Here is a 20,800-nt window from a genome sequence, read left to right on the forward strand (position 1 = left end):
CCAAGTTTATACACAAAGGGTACAGGTATTTATTTACTTTATCTAGAATTTTTGCCTCTTCTTCGGTTACTAAATCTCTTACTATGAATAATCAAGATGTTACTTGGCTCCAAGGACCTTAGGGGATAAAATGTCACCACTGCAGCTGCTATGCTTCCTGCTCTCAGCCTTTCAAATTAAAAAAAGGGGAAGGAGGGCCCAGTACAAATGCAGAATTTAATTAGTTAGTAAAAGCCCAAATCCTTGCTCAAAGCCCTGTTCTTCCTGCAATATCGCATTCTTTTCTTCTTGTGTAAACTTTTCATTATGAAGGAGACATCTTTATAATACAATAACTCTAGTTATAATGTAACTGCTGGTAACATAACTCCTGCATTAGAAAAGACAGCATGTTCGAGTAATGTTGTTTTAATACAATTTGTGTTCAGCAGAAACCAAGTCAACTTGGTCATTTAGAATTTGATCAATGTGAATTAGTGTCTTACTGAGATAAACCATTTGATCATTTAGAAATTGATCAATGAGAATCAGAGATAAAACATTTATCATGTATATTTGGCCTATCAGAGCCATTCACGCAGCACTAAAGTAGGTTATAAGCAGACATCAATATGTGTTAGAGACGATGTGCAGGGTACCTGTCAGCTGCGGATACAAATACATGTACAACAGTATATAATTTTAATCCTTTTGATAAGGCAAGTTATTCAAAAAGGCAGCTGGAGTCACCGAAAAATTGCTGGAGCTCCACTTTGGAGAAACCAGAAAGAGAAGCAAAGCAGAACTGAACAGCGCAAACTTTTGAAATAAGTTTTAATTAAAAGGAAAAGGTAAGTAACATAAATTTAGTTGGCCACACTTCTGGAAAAGTTTTAAGACTATTAATCAGAGTAAACTTTGTACCTGCAGTACAATGAGTTCTATTAATCTAATATTTCCAAACCGAAGTCACATTGACATTCCAGCGCACTGGCTTATGCATCTAACAGAATTATAAATTTGCCAGTCAAAACCTTATTTAATTATTTTACAGCCAATTAAGCAGGATCTTTAAACACTGTTGCTTAAAACTGTCCATGATCCCGTGTGTAATTACAGAGAACACGAGAAACACCTGCTGATACCACTGGCATGTCATCCGCAGCTTCACGAACTCATTTGCAGTAGAGCTGTTAAAACCAGCTACCCAAAAGAGAAACAAAACAGAGGACTACCGGTGAAGAGGAGCAGACCTGCCACCCCAAGACACATCTGCCTGGCATAAGGATTATTTTTGGTTGATGATTTTCTACTTAACCGCCAACCATGAGCAGCTCTCCAAACCAAACAGAAGTGACACTTTCGCGGGAGACGCTGACATGTCTAAAGGAATCCTGCACTGGTAGGGGCGGCTCTCCTGCCGTATCAGGAGAGGGCATGACTCCACCTCTAGAAACTCTCATCAGTGGGGAAGACGACGACTGAAGTCTGCATACAGCCTTACCCTTGCTTACCGCGCTCCCGTAACTGATTCCGTATCTCCCACATCTTTTGTCTTTTGCCGAAGGTGCCATTTAAGGTGATGGTTCTGGCCCTTTTGGAGAGTTACTCACTTTCTCCAGGTCTCTCTCATGTATACACGTTACTACACTCTGAGCTGTTTTCTCCTGTTGATTGGTTTTATGTCAATTTAATTATTCGACCAGCCAAAGAACCTAGACCAAGTTTAGGATAACTTTTCCACCCCTACATCGGCCAAAGTGAAAAACCCAATAAAACCCAAAACATTTTAAGTTAAAGCATTTTACACTGAACGAAACTTTGAATATATGGTAATACTTATAAAATCCACTTTATCTCTAAGAGTTTTGCATAGCATTCCTCAGATACTCTAAAATCACCTAAACTTCTTCCACAGGGGAACTAATCTTATAATTCCTTGTAAGGATAACCCAGGCTTCTTCCATGAGCCCAAATTTATAAGTCAGGTTTCAACAACTTCGTTCAAGGATAAAAGTGAAAACCCTTATAAAGTCAGGCACACAAAGGAGTATTACGAATATTCACATACAATCTCACAAAATTGTAGTCCTTCACAAGGGCCTCGTCTTTCACCAAAATTGGTGCCAAGCTGAAATGTTACACATCTAACGAGAGGATCCCAAAAATATTTTGAACAGACCTATGTCACTTACCACATTCACACTTTCTCCTTTATGGAAGGTGGAAACGGGCTACTTTGTTATCTACGACGGCATGGGAAAGAATTATCAATTGTCTTTAAAATGCTTTTCATTTGTTTGATACTGTACTGTCTTCATGAGGTTTCCGTTGCTTTCAGAATATTCTACATCTCTTTGATATGTGCTTAATATTGATTTTTATATTAAATAAAAACTTGTATGTACAAAACACCCTGGTAATAATGCTTCCTTTTTGCATATGTGGGACCAGGCTCTAATCCCCCGAGGAGATGTGGTTCTGATAGGGATCCAGAGATAGAGGTCCTCCCCCCTCCCCCCGCAGCTCTCTCCCCGTTGTTTGGCCATATGCCTCACTGTGCCCTCCAGCCCCACGGCTTCATCCCCTGTCTTTGGCTGGGCTGGGATAAGAACCCAGAGGATAAGAACTCTTTCTATTGCTTTGTTTGTTTTCAGAGGAGGGTTTAACATCATGTAGATTTTATCTGGAAACAAATACAGAAATCTCTCTTCTGCTGCAAAGTTGTATAACTTGAGTTGGACATAATAATAAAATAATATTATCACAATATATATATTAGATATATATTGTATATATAGAACAATAAAAACAAGAAAATCAAATATTCACTGGGCATTTATCTTATGCTAGACCTATGCTAAGTACCATCAATGTGCCATTTAATATAGTATTTTTTTAAATTAATTACCTATCAGGTGGAGAATAAGGATTAACACAGGGCATAATTCTCAGTACGCTGAGCTAACGTGACATGGCACCAGCACCATGAAAACTAAGAACTAGCACCATGAATTGCTCTATTTAACAGATAATAACAAGGAGTGATAAAAAGCAGTTGGAACAGTTAATAGTGATTGGTTCTAGTTGGACTGGGAAAAGCAAAGGTTATCTCTTAAATAAAAGCTAGATATAAAAAAAAAATTGCTGGATTTGCTAAGTGATTTGGATTTTATAGCTAAAATCCAAATCACTTAGCTATTGTGGGGTAAGAGTTCTTGTAGGAAAATAAACAGCATATATCCTTAATTCCCAAACTGCTTAATTCCTACTGAAAAAAATGTAAATAGTATTTTTAATAACTATTAGGGATACAATTATTCCATGATAGTAGAACTTAGAATTTTTCAAAAGCTACTTTAAAATTCTGTCTTCCTCCTGCTCTCTGATGGACTCCGAGTTCCATACTGGCAAGATCCTACCTGTTTCTTCATGGCTGTATATTCAGAACTCAGAGGGCATGTCACAGAGGAGCTCTCTGAATGAATGGCGTGTTGATTAAATAGGGGGAAAAATTCCGTTAAATCTAAAGTGTTTTAATGGTTTCCTGCCAAAACTATAAACTGAAGGGCTGAAGTGTGAGTTAATATTTAAGCATCCCTAGAATAATTCCATTAGCTATCCTGGCAGGATGGATCCTTGTGACTGGTGTTTATCATGTGTGGCTTCAAACGCTCTTAGCTTTCTTTCTCTTTACAATGATTTTGTGTGACCCCCTATTAGGTGTATAATATTGCCCTTGAAATTGCAGTTTAAAAAGCTGCCATCTCCTGTAACCAAGATGCACCCAAATGAAATCTTCCATCAGATAAAATTAACTAAATCCTCCTCAAAGTCCTTCAGAGCTGTTGTCTGAGGGGGACTGCTGAGATCAGCTCTCTCATGAAATGAAAAGGAGATAGTATACTGCCTTGTAAAAGATTAAAGCCGTCATGATTACCTGGGATGGCCAAATCTGTAAGGAGAAACAAAGTTCCACTGAGCGATTTCAGGGCCTTCAAAGATGCTAAGCACCTCTTAGAGCTAAAGCACTATCACTTTCTAGGTGTGAAGCTAACAAACTTACTGCAAATAAAAAAAATACAGTGTTCTAGGAAGCTCGGTCTAGCAGATAGTGCCAAAAAAATTAATATAATGAAAGTCATTCTCTTGAAAAGCTAGCTCTTAAAATTCCCCCACAGAATATAAAAACCTGGAGTTTTGTTTGTACTACACTTAGGCAAATTACAAAGTCTGAGGGCCCAGTCCCCAAGACTGTCCTCACCCAGACATCATCTGCCAGTTCAAGGAGTTCCCAAAGCCACTCTAACCTTTAATGATTCACCAAAAGGACTCACAGAACTCAAAGAAAGCTATTAAACTCATAAGTACGGCTTATTATGGGAAATGATATGGAGAATCAGCCAAATGAAGAGATATACAGGACAGAGTCTGGGAGAGCTTCAGATACAAAGTTTCCACTGTCCTCAAGATGTTCTACTCTCCTGGCAGCAACCTGTGACAATAGGCACAGAGTATTATCAACGGGACAAATTTCAGTGCCCAGGGTTTCAATGGGGCCTCATTGTATGGGCTTGCTTGACTAACTGCCCATGTTGCTCAGCTCAATTCAGTCTCCGGCACCACCTCCCCAGAGGCTGGGCTGATACCACATGGCCCAAAGGGCCCATCACAACTAACGAGACACTCCCATCACTCAGGAAATTCCAAGGGCCGGGAGGTTACCTCTCCTAGAAGATCAGTATGAAGGCCAGACCTCCCTTTGGGAAAGGCCAAATTCTCTACTATACGAGGTGAGAGTAGAATTAATACAGAAAAATATCTTCTAAAGTTAAAGAGAGATGAAGCTGTTGAGGCTCTGATTAAAACGAAGTCTAGGGACGCCTTGGTGGCTCACTTGTTAAGTGTCTGCCTTTGGCTCAGGTCATGATCTCAGGGTCCTCGATCTAGCCCCATATCAGACTCTTTGCTCAGCGGGGGTCTGTTTCTCCCTCTCACTCTCCTTCTCTGCTCTCTCTCTCTCTGTTCTCCCTCTCTCTCGCAAATAAATACAATCTTTAAAAATAAATAAATAAAACAAAGTCTAACCTATAGCTCCATGTTGTCTTGGAGAAAGTAAGCCAGCAGGACACTTGGTTTTGTGTTCCATATACCCTCTCATTTGCCAGCAGGCTAGCCCAGGTTGAAGGATATGGCAGGTGCACGGGGCTTTCAGAAGAATGATTCTTTTCATCTCAAACCAGACTTAACTCTATAAAAATCCAGCCTCCACCAATTTTCCAATCTGCTAAACCTCTATTTCTGGTCCCCGCCACCCCCCAGCCTCTCTACCCAGGTGTTATGGGCTGAATTGGACTCTCCCCACCCAAATTTGGATGTTGAAGACCTAATGACCGGTATCAGACAGTGTATTTGGACAAAGGGCTCCAAAGAGATAATTACATTAAAATGAAGTCCTCATGGTGAGCCCTAATCCCATGTGATTCATAAGAAAAGAGATTAAAACACAAATGCAGAGAGGCTGACATTGTGAAGACACAGGGAGAAGACGGCCGCCTGCAAGCCAAGCGGAGAGGCCTCAGGAGAAGCCGACCCTGCTGGCTTGCTGATCAGAGACTGCTGGCCTCCAGAACTGTGAGTGGTTTCTGTAAGACCACCGATCTGCGGGACTCTGTCAGGCAGCCCTAGCCAACACACGCACTGGTATTCGCCAAGTCCTATCTAATCTTTCCATGACTCATTTGTACCCATGTCTTCCTTTTCTCTGTTGCTTACAGAGTCCTCTCATGTGGTACCGCTGCTGTTTCTCACGCTTCCAATCGAGACTCACACCCGCTGTCAGATTAATATTACTCAAGGAGCACAGAAATCAGGGCATTTACCTGGTCAAAGACCTTCCAAAAACTTCTTACTAAATGAAGACCAACTTCTTAGTTAATGATGACCCCTACCAACCTTTTCAACTCTGTCTTGCACGAGTCCCTCTGAATGAAACCACTGATCTGAACTGATTTCTCACCCACCAATTAGACAGTGTGATTTTCCTTCTGAATACTTTTCCTTTCCATCCACTCAGTACTCCTAGCCTCAACTACATTAGTATCTTCTTTTTTTTTCTTAAAGATTTTATTTATTTATTTTAACAGAGTGAGAGAGAGAGATCACAAGCAGGCAGAGAGGCAGGCAGAGAGAGAGGGAGAAGCAGGCTCCCCGCCAAGCAGAGAGCCCGATGTGGGACTCGATCCCAGGACCCCGGGACCATGACCTGAGCCGAAGGCAGAGGCCTAACCCACTGAGCCACCCAGGCGCCCCACATTAGTATCTTCTTTATGAGAACTTCACAGATCATCCTAGTCAGAATTGATCTCCTTCGATTTACCTTAATATTTAGTTATTTGAAGACCTGTTCTCTTACAATGAAGAAATACCCAGGGTGCCAAGTCAAAAATTCTCATGAGAAAAGAAAAAAAAGTTAACGAATGCTGCTTTATCATTAGGGAGAAAAGATAAAACGGTAACTTAAAAAATACAAATGTAAAGTACCTTTTAAAATCAAGTCCATATCCAATTTTATACCTACATACTTAAGATAGCACATTAACCTTTAAGAGTAAGATCTGTGGCCCATTCTCAGAAGGACTTTCCCTATTGCTCCTAAAAAGAGAATTCACTAACAAAGACTGGAGGTCTGTTTAACTATACCTCAAACCATCTTTAAATTTAAAAAAAAAAAAAAAAAAAAACACATTTTTTAAAAAACATCAACATTAAAAGAACACTAATACCCATTACCATACAAATTGCATCACAGCAGAAAGTAATAACGTTACACCTTAGGGTTTAATCATTTTATCAAATGCTTATAAACATGCACCAGGAAGGAGGTCAGAGCCCAGTGTGATCTTTCAACTAAACCTGTCACAACACCTTTTTTTGCTTCACTAATTTGCACATGTGCTACTAACAGGGGTTACACAATAGAACTATTTATACTCTGAGAAAAATTCTGAATGATGTCTTCTTACCTATCGTGAGAACTGGCAGCAAAGGGAAAGTACAGGGCTATGGGTCATGGACACTTTGATCCATCAATTACAGAACATTCATTTAAACATTCCAAGGATTAACAGAGGCAGCAATTTAACATCACCTTCATAATCAAGGGCAAGGTAAAGTCTGTGATTTAAATGCTTTCAAGGTACATATGAAGAAATGAAAACAGCTAAACATGAGAAAAGTGGTAGTCAAATTTGGACATGCCCATCATTTTATTACATAAAATCGAATGGTCTCTATGTTTCTGTTATTAATAGCAATTTCACATCACCTTCATAATCAAGGGCATCCTATCTTAGGTAGCGTGATTCCAAATGAAAATCTATTACCGCTGCTTTCAATTTTCCCTTACTTCATAAAATTAAGTTGCAATAAGCTTTCATCAAAGGCTCTTTCCTTGTGTTTGAATTCCACCAACAGCAGCTAACACGGATACACCCCGTCCTTCCAAATACACTTCCAAGTATTCCAGAGGGCTACGCAACACATTATCTTCTGTGCAAAAAGCGATAAAGTTGTACTTGCATCTTGTCAAGAGCAGTAACTGTGACAAGGTTCAAAACTTACTTGAACTTTGCTTCCACCTCTTCAGCAGCCTTCTGATACTGTTCAGTGGTGACTTTGTAGAACTCTGAGCTCTGTGGACAAAGAGTGATAGTAGAGTTTTCACTGTCCAACGTGTGCAGGACTTACAATTACAAGCAATATGTAAAATCTCTGTTCAGCCATTCAAGCAAAAGGACAAAGACTTCTTGCATAAGTGGCATAGATATGTCTAAAAAGGCATGGAAAGGTAGCCATTTAAATAATAGTGTACCTGCTGGCATACAAGTTATAATTAAAATAAACTTTCAGAGTTAAAATGCATCATTATTTGATCCCATGAGAAAATTCTTAACATATTTCGCCTATTATTCCAATGTTCTAGCTAGGCTATTCAAGGTTTTTTTGTTTTGTTTTGTTTTGTTTTTTTTTTACACAGTACTTTTGCCCTCGAGACGGATTCTTTATGGAGGAGAATGAGTTTTATCTAGCGCCTCCATATGACCACAAGAGCATCAACATTTATAACAAATTTGTCACTAAGAACAGAGGATGGACTTAGGTGATTTCTACATCAAAAAAGGAAAAATGTTCCCACTATTACATAAATGAACACCCAAGCAACATAAATCAACTTGCAATAGGAAAGTAATGCCTTTCCTGATGCAGAAAAATTTAAAACTATCTGTTCTGGCTAGCTCCTTTGAAACCTGTCTTGCTGTAGGAGGTGGCCTAAATGACCCCGGAACCTTTAGACTCAATGAGATATCCTGCAAAATGTGTCCCGGTACAAAAGAACACTACACAATACAGTGGTCTATTGTGCACCTTCAATCCCTAATCACTCAGGTTTCACATGCATGACTTGAAGTAGTTTATTTTTTAATAAATCATTGTTGGTTGGGGAGAAAATGAAAATGAAATCCTCTTCACACCAGTGACCCCTTTGCATTTAACAATCTGGGTTGCCCAATGACAGTCACATCCAGGTTTGCTGGATGTAGATAAAATCAATAGGTATGTGATTAGACAGCAGACTCGGGGTGGCTGGAGCGGTGGACAGGTCACCATTTGAGATGATGAATGGCTCTCTATCAACCTAGAGTCCCCTACGATGCTAACATTTACTATAATCTTATTTGGGCTGCGATTTATCTTTCTTGCACCTGATCAATAAAGATGAACAGAACAGTTGTAAGGATCGATTGTAATTTTTTATCATTTTCAAGCACGAAGGTGCATTTCTGACATGAAGACAATATTCTAAGCTTACTGCTCCTGCAATTTTTAAAATTACAATTTGAGTGACCAACTTCGTCAGTCTGTATGCGGAGAGGTTTTAATTCAACTGTAGGTCTCATGCTACCAAAAGGCCATTTGTCTTCCCAGATATTTCAACCTGAAGTTGTGTCACACCATCCTTCCAGTTTTACTTATAAGATTTTTCTTTCTGTTAAAATACACACCAGTCACAACATGCTCTTTTGCAATGTTTGGTTTAAGCTTTTTCGTGAACCCTTCTAACCAAGAGGGCAGTAAAAAAGCTAGTTAATCCACAGTAACACTGATGAGAAACTCCCCCTACTACTATGATAAACACTCAAGTGGGCACTACGTTACTGAATCACCTATTAGAATTCTGGTGAAGCAGTAACATCTTGATTAATACTTTCAATTATTTTAAGCACTGAAACTGTAATGTCCAGACAGAGCCAGGACCAGGTTGAAAGAGCTGCTTTCTGGTTCTGTTCTGTGGCCTTGAGCAAGTCCATCCAACTCCCTCAGCTTCCATTCCACTGTTCCTAACCTATAAAATAGGGATGATATCAGCCCTACCTATCTCTGCCAAAGCGGCTACAGAAATCCAACAAGATGGGCACCATAGCTGTGAAACCTGTTAAGTGTTTTTGCAGAGTAAGATCAACACTGTACGAATACCCAGTATTTATTCATTCTCCTGCTGGCAAGCATATTGAGAATAAAATAATTTTGGAGGAAAAAACTAATTTTGGCAAAACTAATTCTGGGTACAAATTCAAAATGATCTAAGGCAAATAGTAAGCTTTCTAACAAGAATGATGCCCAACTATAGGTTAGTGAGCTCCCCTCGGTTTTGTAATGCCAAATGCAGGTAAAATTATTACTAATTTTGTCAAAGTTTCCCTAGGATGTTACACACACACACACACACACACACACACACACACACAGCATGTACTTGTGCTGTCGCAATCTCAGCTTTTAACTTCACAAGTTAAAGTTTCAGGCTTTATTTATGCCCCTAACTTCCACCTCAGTGGCCAGATTCCCACACTGTATAAATCTTTCTAACAAAGAAAAAGCCCTAGGAGGCAACACCATATAACAACTAAGGGAATAAACACGAATATGCCCAAGATCTATACGTAGACAGTGTTTAATTCATTTAAGTATTTACTTATTCATTCAACAAAATTAGATACTTATTATCCCAATAATGTTCACCTTGGGGAAACAGATCATCAAGAAGCTTTCCTTCCGATATGAGAGAAAAGAAAAACACTAGTAAGGAAAGGTCACAAAAAATTGAGTTAAAAGTTGTAGACAGTGTTACTGGAGTTCAGAAAGAGTACAGATCAATTTTGGTCTCAGAAAATACTTGAAAAAAGTGAACCACCATAAAAAAACAAAAACAAAACAAAACAAAAAAAACACAACACTCTCAACACACTTGCCAGCAGGAGAATGGATAAGTACTGGGTATTCATACAGTGGAGATCTCCACAGTGATGAAACAGAATGAATTAGGCATACATGTAGAGAGAAAAAAAAAAAAAAAAAGCAAGTTCTAGATATGATATCATAGAGTGTAATTTATGTCAAGTTTGGAAAAGTGCAAAATAATGAAACAGGATTATTAAATGGCAAATTCCACTGATTATCTCCAAGTGGTAGCAGTTTGGTGGTAGTAGTAGGAGATGAGGGGCAGAATAACACAAATAAAGAAAACAGTGGGGCTATACTACCTTCCTATATTTCTTCAAATGAAGTGTTCTAAAAGGTGTACACAGCTATTTATTACACTAGTTATATTCTGTAATACATATAAAAATTGTATTACTCTCCTCCCTCTCTCCAAAGGAGCTAATTAACAACAACAAATGATTTAATATAGCCAGAACATAAAAATGTGCGTAGGGGGATATGTGCTGAAGACGTTGGCTTCATCAAGATTTTGTAATGCTAAGCTAAAGCAGAATGTCCACACATTACCAAATAAAAGGACTTTTTCAATTTCTATTGTAAAATAATTTTGAATCTATAGAAAAGGGGCAAAAATAGTGGAAAGTTTCTGGGGCGAATGCATGGCTCAGTCAGTTAAGTGTCCAACTCTTAACTTCAGCTCGGGTCGTGATATCCGGGTCGTGAGATCGAGCCCCGTGGTGGGCTCCATGCTCAGCTCTGAGTCGGCTTGAGATTCTCTCCCTCTTCCTCTGCCCCTCTCCCTGCTCATGCTCTCTCTCAAATAAATGAATTAAGTCTTCAAAAAAAAAAAAATAGTGGACAGTTTGGGTCTATCTTCACCCTCTTTCCTCTCATGTCAACATCTTAGATAATCACAGTACAATCATCAAAACGAGTAAGTTAACGATGCTACATTACTAGTAACTAGTAGTAACTAAATTGCAGACTTTATTTGGATTTCTCCAGTTTTTCTACAATGTTCTTTTTCTATTTCAGGACCCAATCCTGACTGTCATACTGCATTTAGTTGTCACGGCTCCTCAGTCTCCTCTTGTCTGTGACAGTTCCTCAGCCTCCCCTTGTCTTTCATGACACCTTGACACTCCTGAGGAACACCCGTTGGAAATTTTGTAGAATGACTGGTAATATGGGCTTGTCTGACCTTTTCTCATGATTAGACTACGTTATTATGCATTATGGAGACACATACCATAGAACCAATGGGTCCTCCTCCAAACTGGACCCCAAACTACTCCCAGACTCTGGCTTCATAGCTGCCTACCAATGCTACAGTGTTTCTACTCTGAATAGGTACTCATAGGTGGGAGACACACCCTAATTTTCTGAGAGGCTATCTCTGTTGTCTTGAGATGGTAGTAGGTTCATATATGGCCCTTTTCTTGTTTATCAATTATAAATTACTGTTACTTTTAAAGTCATTAATGTAACTAAGTTAGTTGTAATTTGGTCAACCCCATAGCCTGTAGTAGTGCACTTCCATCAATTGTATTTTCATCTGGTCCTTTTTTAATTGCCAAATCTTGAGGCCTATATGGTCTGTGCTTCAAAGAAGTAACAACCACACTCCAATTTCCAAAGAAGGTAGAGAATATATATACTTATATATCTAAAATGGCCATACAAAAATGTATGTATGTACCTATGTATATATGTACCTACATCCTCCCTCCAAACTTTGTTAAAATACTTTCTAAGTCCTCATACTGTATGGGGAATGGGAGAAACCATCTGGTGAGATGACCCTAAAAAGAGAACCAAAAAGAAGAGGCAGAGAATGTGGTCCAAAATCTGACATCGTGGTCTTTCAGTGAAAGGATCATTGCTTTGTGCATGGCCATACAGTTTTCTATGATGGTAAGGCCCTTCACGACCTAAAAAAAACTTTTTAAAAGATTTATTTATTTATTTGAGAGGGACAGAGAAAGTGAGCAGGGGCAGGAAAGGGAGAGAGAGAGACACAATCTCAAGCAGACTCCCCACTGAGCACAGAGCCCAACATAGGGCTCGATCCCAGGACCCCGAGATCATGACCTGAGCTGAAATCCAGAGTCGATAGGTCACTTAACTGCCTGAGTCACCGAGGCATGCCTATGACCTAAAATGTAAAAATATCTTTCATTCATATTCACTTTGCAGTTTTCTGCTCCATCAACAGCAGGTAAAATAGTTGATATGATTTGTTCAGTGGTTGCATGAATTTGTGACAGGTGAAGCTTATTTAAATCAAATATTAAAAGTCCATTATTTTCTTACTTTGAAACAAATTCTTATTGTTTGACATGACCACTAAAACGTTTTCCACCAAGATATCCTTTGAGAAGGCAGCCCTTATGAATTCAAAGTAGAATAATACTATCATTTTGATGTTTCAGCACTATCAAAAATCTGATAAAGGCTTATCTTTTTTTTTTTTTGGTCAAAGATTTAGTGAAACAAGAGTTCCTAGGAGGTGAACTATCTCCAAAATAACAACGTAATACTAGATATGGGAGACATGTCTGTCCCCTACATTAGAGGACAAGACACCACTGGAAATGACAAGCGTTTCTATTTTCTATATTAAAACATTTTCCAATCTAAGGCACTAGGTACTAATTACTAAAAACACAGGCAACAGACTGAGTTGGTGAGACTGAATGCTCCACTGTACACAATTCTTTAATGTATTTAAGACATGAGTATATTGTTCACAGCACCCTGTACTTTGGTGAGCGATTCACAGCAGAGTGGTGGTAAGAGCCTGTGCCTTCCTTTGGAGCCACACCATCAAGGACGGCTCCGTCCCAGTAAAACAACACATGTGACTCTACCCCAACAGTTCCTTCACATTCGTAAGATGGGGAGAGTAACAGAAGTGGCCTATTGAAAATCTCTGGGAGATTAAATATGGTCATTCGTGTAAAGTGCTCTGAAAAGTACCTGGGGCTATATATGGTAAGCATTACAGGAATGTTACCTATTATCATTATAAATTATTTGAAGAGTTTAAAAAAAAGTAATAGTGTTAGGTAACTTTTTTTCAAAAGCCATTTTAATAAAAATTTAATCTTTAAAAAACAAAAATCTTTTCTTCCATTAAACCAATCATCACTGAACTTTGCTTATACAGCTCATCTGTTCTCTTTTTCTGTTCCTTAAGATAAATGGGAAATGTGAGGACTGTGGCTGGGCAGTATCAAGAACGTTAATGGCTATGGAAAAAAACTATATATATATGGAGAGAGAGAGAGAGAGAGAGAGAGAATTGGTGATAATAAACAGCCCACATAAAAAAAAAAATCAAACCAATAATTTTTGACATTCTCATTAATGAAATCCAATGACCCAAATTAAATGGTAAAAGTATTTTTTAATGCCAGGACCTCCTAGGGCCTTAATTCTTACTGCACATTGTAAATCTCCAAGATGAGTAATACCGTTCATGATGAATCCCCAACTGAGTTCCCATGGAACCTTTTCATTTGGGAGCATCTTGAGAGAACAGAATCCCTCAAATGTCCCTGAGAAACACTGGATTAAAGACAAGTTGACAACCACGGTTTCAATCCTATACTTCTTTGCATGCAACTTTTCTCTTCTCAGAGCAACATTCTCTTACAGGTTACTTTTAAAACTAGTGTTCTAAACAGCAGAAATTGGCAATATTGGAAAACAATTCCAGGGCGGATGGCATCCCTTTCCTGAAGTGCTGATAAAAAAAAGAGTCGCTATTATCTTGAATTTTAAAGAGTTAGATGAGGGGCGCCTGGATGGCTCAGTTGGTTAAGCATCTTCCTTTGGCTCAGGTCATGATGCCAGGATCCTCAGCAGGGAGACTGCCTGTCCCTCTCCCTCTGCCTCTCCCCCCACCCCTGCCTGTGGTGTCTCTCTCTCTCTCTCTCTCTCTCAATTAAAAGAAAAGAAAAGAGGTTGAGATGAAGTCCTTAAAGAAACCTATTGCTGTACCTCTCCCCTGTTCCCTCAGAGCCCTGTGGAGGACTGCAAGACTGGCCTCCATTGTTTCCTCTTTTCTGTGTATATGCTCCTGGGTGACATGACCTTGCAAGTTTCTCCCATCATGACTGGGTGGCGTCTGTTTCTCCGCCCCTTCAATCTGGGCTGTGCTTCTGACTTGCTCCAGCCAACAGAATGTGACAGGAGCCACGACATGCCACTTGCAAACAGGAGCCTCTCTCTTGGAACCCTGACTAGTGCCACATCAAGCAGCCCAGGCTGAAGAAGGGGAGAGTCACTCCACCTGAGGCCGTCCTAGGCCCGCCAAACTTTAGCCAACTCAGTGTGAGTCAGGCCAGCCAAATCCAGAAGGAGCGCCCAGCTGGTGACCTGCAGATTCATGAGGTAAATTAATGGGGGGTGTTTTAAGCTGCAAAGTTTGGGCTGGTTGGTTATACAGTAAAAGCTAACCGATTTACGCCCTTCGTCTATGTTCTCATGGCACCACATTTACCAAAGCACTTAACGCACAGTACCAACCATGTGTTCCATGTGGTCTCTCCCACGAGCCCGCATGATCCGCAGACGCAAGTGTCTCATCCCACTCACCGCGATCCTTACAGCACTCGGCACAGTACGTGATGCACGAAACTTACTGACATCACGTCAGCCTGACACCATTCATTCTAAACTTCAGTCCAAAGTGGACTTTTATTTAAAAGAGGCTGGCAGAGGTAAGTCCAAGGTAAATGAAATACTAAAACATGGACAAAATGGAATGCTACTATGTTTGTTACACGTCTCTTACACACTGACCAACACTGCAGTCTGCTATGCCACAAAAAAAAAAAAAAGGATGCGGACCTCACCTAGGATCACGTTCAAGTACAAAGAGAGCACGGTAACCGTTCACGCGACGCACAGCAGCTCCCACAGGTCAGGGGCTTGTTTTCCTCACGTCAGGAGGAGTCTGGGTGCTGGAAACCCAGAGCTGATGTCGGTGCCAGGGATACGACCCAATGCCGAGGCCCTTTTCTCTCTATTCCTTCGAAGCCAGCCTCAGCATGGGCTGTGTCCTGAGCGGCCGGCTAGCTGGTCTAGCTACTGTGGCTCCGTTCTCATGCGCATGTTCTCAGGAAGGAAGAAGAGCTCCCTCCAGAGATCCACACTTGCAGCTCGGTGGCCAGAACCACAGACCACGCACAGCCCTGCATGCAAGTGTTTTTGTTTTCTCACTTCTACAGCAAGAGAAAGCCGGAGTTTGGAATTGGTGTTTATTGAGGCAATTTATCATACCGGCCACAGATAGCTGAACCGACAGCACAAAATGATGCGCAAAACAGTGTGGTTGATTTTAGATACAAGGATTCCAATATTTCTTTCCAGCCACTCTTAAAATCCGAATTTGGGGTCTGGCGGGGGGTGGGGGTGGGATTTACCCATCTGGTATTCTAATATCCAAGAACCAAGTTTTTAGACAGTATAGGAAGGAAATGGGAATCCACAAGAGCGGGCATCATTCCCAATTTTGGGGGGGCTGGCCATGGCCCATGTTTTTCAATGTGTGATACTGCCATTTTCCATTTTCAGAAAGTCTCCCTTTAAAAGTGTATTTTAAAATGCACGTGCACAGACACACATTATTGCTACATTTGAAAAGTGTCTGTTTGCAAGTTCTAAATTAGATCAAAAGAAAACATGCACACACAGTATTCCGGCAGTATTTTCTCAGGTTCTGAATCTTATTTCTGTTCTGTTAAAACTAATGCTCCTACCTGCGGTAGACAGGAAACGAACAAATCAAAAAGGTCACAAGAAAACAAGAAAAATTTGTTAACTAGCGCTTGCCAGTTCTTCTACAAAATGCTTCCTATGATGATTTGGGCACGACTATATAACACATCACACTGAGGTATAATTTAAATTCTGGTAACCTTACAGTATTTCTCAGAGGTGAGTATCACCCCTCCTCACCGTCCATTCAAAGATTATGGCAACTCTGCAGACAGTGAATGGGAGAAGCCCCAGGTCTGACCTTACATGTGAGCAGACTGGCTGAAGATACGGCTCTATTCTTTCAAAGATGATCTATAATTATCACTCACTACTATAGGTCTCTATCCCTCCTACAACCCACCCAAACACAAGTGTTACTACTCTACCTGGCTAGCTTTCTTAAACAAAGGTCTAGTGTGTACAAGCCCCAGTGAAAGCTCTCCTATTTATGACAATGTCAACGTGAGCATTCTGATGTTAAGAAGCTGGATTCAAAACAGGCTTCCACTTCTTGTTTCAACACTTGTCCAGGAACTACGTTACAGGATGTGATCAGCTAGATGCAGGTTAAGTATGTTTTCCCCAAGATGAAGCTAAGCATTTGGGGGGCGTGATTTAATGCTGCAAACGCAGCGTGGTTACAATTCCAGGCACAGAAGCCCTAAAAGTCACCTAAAGTGAATGGCTTCAGGTGGCCAAAGAGAGCTCATGCTTCCTCAACCCATCCTGTCTATTTATAGACTTACACAGAATCAAAAGACTGAATGCAATATACCTAAATTTTTAGCACAACAATTTTAAGAACGATAGAAGTTTTAGAAATAAAAAAAAAAACCACTAATGGTCTAAATTTAGTTTACCTAGTGGTTTCAGTATTTCTCCTGACAAACCTTCTAACAGAAAGCCTGAGGCTGGTGTGAATTCTGCCTTCTCTGTGTGCCTGTAGATGGTGGAGTCCGGTACAGGTGGGAAGAAGAGCAGTGGAAGGAATTTGATCATCATCAGTGAGGAAAGCGACCCTTGAATAAAGGACTTGGCATCTTCAAGACTCTTTCAATACTGGCACTTCTTAAACCCCATGGCCTTGAGTCCACTGTCTCTACTCTCTCCTTTTATCCCTTTCTCTCCCGCTAACCTCCTGCTCCAGAGAATGCCTTTTAAATAAATACACTGCCTATTTAAATAGCTTGCAAACTGCCAACATTGGTTCAAATGCACGGTGTATCAGATCCAGTATTCTGTTTCTAAGAGGTACACCAAGGAATGGACTTGGTTATTTAAACTGGCTCTCACTTTTTAACATCTAAAAATGAGGACCTTATCTTTTGGGGTGATTGTATCAATGGGACATTGTAGGTTCAGCACTTGGCACAGAGCCTGGCTTCTCCTTATTCTCCACCAGAATACCACTCCCACCAACAACCCTTAGCCCCCTAGCTAATCCCACTAGAGCCCAGTCTCCATGAAATTACCTACACGACTCTCCAACCTGAAAAATGAGCTTCAAGTGGAAGGACTTAATGCTGGTTTTGTTTAACCGATACACGCCTGAAGGGCTATCATGAGTAGCCCTGTGGTTCTGCTAATAACCTTTCGGGTACATATATAAGTGTATCTTAATTATTCTCCACCCTCTTTTTTTTTTTTTCCAAATTCATATCACTAGAGATCAATAATAAATTACTAATTTAGCAGTTTCTAACAAATCAGAAGTTCTGACTATTAAGTTCTATGGTAAAGGCAAATGAAGATTCCCTGCAAAAAAGCCTTTGAGGGGCACCTGGGTGGCTCAGTGGGTTAAGCCTCTGCCTTCGGCTCAGGTCATGATCTCAGGGTCCTGGGATCAAGCCCCACATCGGGCTCTCTGCTCAGTGGGGAGCCTGCTTCTCCCTCTCTCTCTGCCTGCTGCTCTGCCTACTTGTGATTCTATCTCTCTCTCTGTCAAATAAATAAAATAAAATCTTTAAAAAAAAAAAAAAAAAAAAGCCTTTGAGAAATTTATCCCACCCTCTCTCCTTCCTATTTAGATAATAAACCCCAGTTTTAAGCTAGATATATGGTCAACCAAACTACAATTTCCAGGTTGCTTCTAGTTAGGCCGGACTGTAAGCAGAATTATACGGGAATTCCAAGTAGGCTGCTTAAAGAGAGCTGACCTCAGCTGGCAAAGAATGTTTTCAGCCCTTTTGTGCCTTTTCTCTTTTTTCCAGTCTGCGAGGTAGATGTGATGGCTGGAGCTCCAGCAGCCATCCTACAATACAAACTGACCTTCAAGAGGGAAAATCCGGGGCCAGGAAGCTGGAGCAATGCAGTAGGTGCCTGGGGCTCTAATGACATTGAAGCCAACATGTCAGCCCTCGACTGCCCACCTCTCGACTTTTATTAAATAAGAAAATAAACTTCTAACTGAAGCTATTCCATCTTCATGATACCAGAGTCACAATAATCCAAAATAGACCTTCCTTAAGCCCTGACAGGTTTGCTTTTTGTGCACCCCAAGAACGACTCTGATAACGTCGACTCCAAAGAGGTACCAGGAGCACCTCTGTCCTTTGCAGTAATGCTCTGCTTCCATTTGTCAGGAATCTGTTTCCATCTGCCCCTCTCTCATTTTCTGACAAAGGACAGGAAGAACTGTAAAATTTTAAAGCCACGTTTAACTGGATTATCAAACATTACCGTCTCGAAGAAGCCACATTTCATGAAAACACCACTATCTCCTAGGCACCTTGGCAAAGTTAATGAGTCGCTTTCGTACCTACGTTCTCCTTCCGTCTTCACTGTTACTCATGTAAAGCAACAGAGCTATTCAGGGCTGCTTCTGGCATTTTGAGTTTTATCCCAGGCACTTTAGAAACTTCACTAATTAAGAGTCTCAGGTTTTTCTTTCCTGATTTAGTATTCTAATTAGAATAGAAATTGTAGATTCACTGACAGCCTTGCCAGTACATGAGTTATATTACGTATATAGGAGCTATCTTAGCTCGTGCCTCAGTTTCTTCATCTGGGCAATTTAAATAAACAACTGCACCATTCACTTGGCACTCTACATTTCCTTCATCTGTTCATCTCTTCATTCTACAAATACTGAAGGTCCGTGCCAGACACGAGGCCAGGAATCTGGAGTATAATGGAGAGTAAACAGGGGGCTGGCCCAGCTTCTAGGGAGCATATGACATACGGGAGGAGACAAGACATAAATTCAAAAATCACACCAATAAATGTATAATTAACAGGGAATTACAGTGCCACAAGATCACTATATAGAACTTCTTTTATTTCTAGGAAGTAGTTTTCCTAATGAGTCTCTAAAGCCCTATTTTTTCCCCTAAAGGAGCTAACTAGCTACCCCTCATAGGCAGTTCTTAAGTTAGTTATTTTCTTTTCATTTCTCTCGCTGTTTCTGTCAGACGATTCAAGGTTCAGAGCAGAATTCTCTCCACCTGTAAAACTTTCTTCTAACCCCTTTAGAAATAAGGAAAATCTACTTGTACTGATATGGAGGTCCAAATAGCAGGAAAAAACAGAAAGTTGTAAAATAATTTGAATAGTGTATTTTCCAAACTGGTGAGTCTACATTCATGTATACAAACCAACCCTGAAATATTCTGCAAGGACTATTTGCCACCCCTGCCAAGGGGACACGAGGAGGAGATACTTTTCCTTCTTATTTAATAGCCTTCTGTAACAACTTAAATTTTTACCGTGGGACTGTATCATTTTATAATAAAATTAACCATGCCGCAATTTCCAACAGGCATTACACCTAAATTTATATCATACCAGAAAAGGAACTAATGCAGATAATTTCGGCAAAGTAACTCCCTGACCCCTTCCTGCCTTTAACTTTGCTTATAGTGAGACTTCCCATTTACCCTACACAGAAGGTATGCATTTTTCTATTATCCTTTTCTATAATAATGTCAATAAAAGGTCTCAAAATCTTCTACTATTTGTAGTTCTTCTGAGAGAAAACCATACTCCCTTTCCAACTCATCTTTTAGTCTTGTATATTACACACCTACGACTCACTTTTAGACTTCTGAATTACACACCTGAGACCTTTCTACTTCTGACATGGTTGTGTGTTTCATTGTTTCTTCAACAATGGTGAGACAAAGCGATTTCACAGTTCTCAGACGGGTTATCATGAGACTTTACCATGATGTCTTGCAAGCCCCCACACAGAGGCTTTTAAAATTACTGCGTGTTTCCAGCACAGGAACCTCCAGTCCTCTTGCCGAGTGGGGAGCAGGACACGGTCCACTCGCCAGGTTGTAAGTCCTGTGAAGGGCTCACAGAGGGGACGCTACAGGCACACTGAACAGCACACCCACTGGACGACTCTCTCTAGTAGGCGCCAACACATCTCAGGCACACGCTCGATTTTACTCTAACTGGCCTCACATTGTCTCCTGTGGAAAGGAACTCTAGAAATCGAACTCTCCTGTACCTGCTCAGCACATGCACTGGCACGCACGCATGCTCAGTGTCCTCCTGAAAACCATGGGCTGAGAAGAAAGCTGGAAACATTAACCCTTGTGGCAGAGAAGCAGGCAAACACGAGTTCCTTCACCATCAACTCTGCTGTGTTCTTTATTCATTCACAATTTTATATTCGTAATCTGAAGAATGGACAAGACGCGCTCCCTGTGATGTAACTGGCATCCCCACTTCACCTTCTCTTCTAGCCCTCTGACAGGCCAACCTACAATTCATACAAAAGGGCTTATTTTTTGACAACAAGCCAAGCCCCCAGGGGTGGGCC

At 40.5% G+C, this 20,800-nt stretch overlaps 1 protein-coding gene across 2 annotated transcripts in view; it reads right to left on the reverse strand.

Moving 5' to 3' along the window:
- Positions 1 to 20,800, reverse strand: part of CHCHD3 (coiled-coil-helix-coiled-coil-helix domain containing 3) — a 278,794-nt gene that overhangs the window by 47,576 nt on the left and 210,418 nt on the right. For both annotated transcript variants that reach the window (XM_080818064.1, XM_080818065.1), the window contains exon 6: positions 7,603 to 7,673. In XM_080818064.1, the coding sequence (XP_080674190.1) occupies positions 7,603 to 7,673 (71 nt within the window). The remainder of the gene's footprint in view (positions 1 to 7,602; positions 7,674 to 20,800) is intronic.

Source organism: Martes martes, assembly GCF_963455335.1.
Source record: "Martes martes genome assembly, chromosome: 11".
Taxonomy (NCBI): Eukaryota; Metazoa; Chordata; class Mammalia; order Carnivora; family Mustelidae; genus Martes; species Martes martes.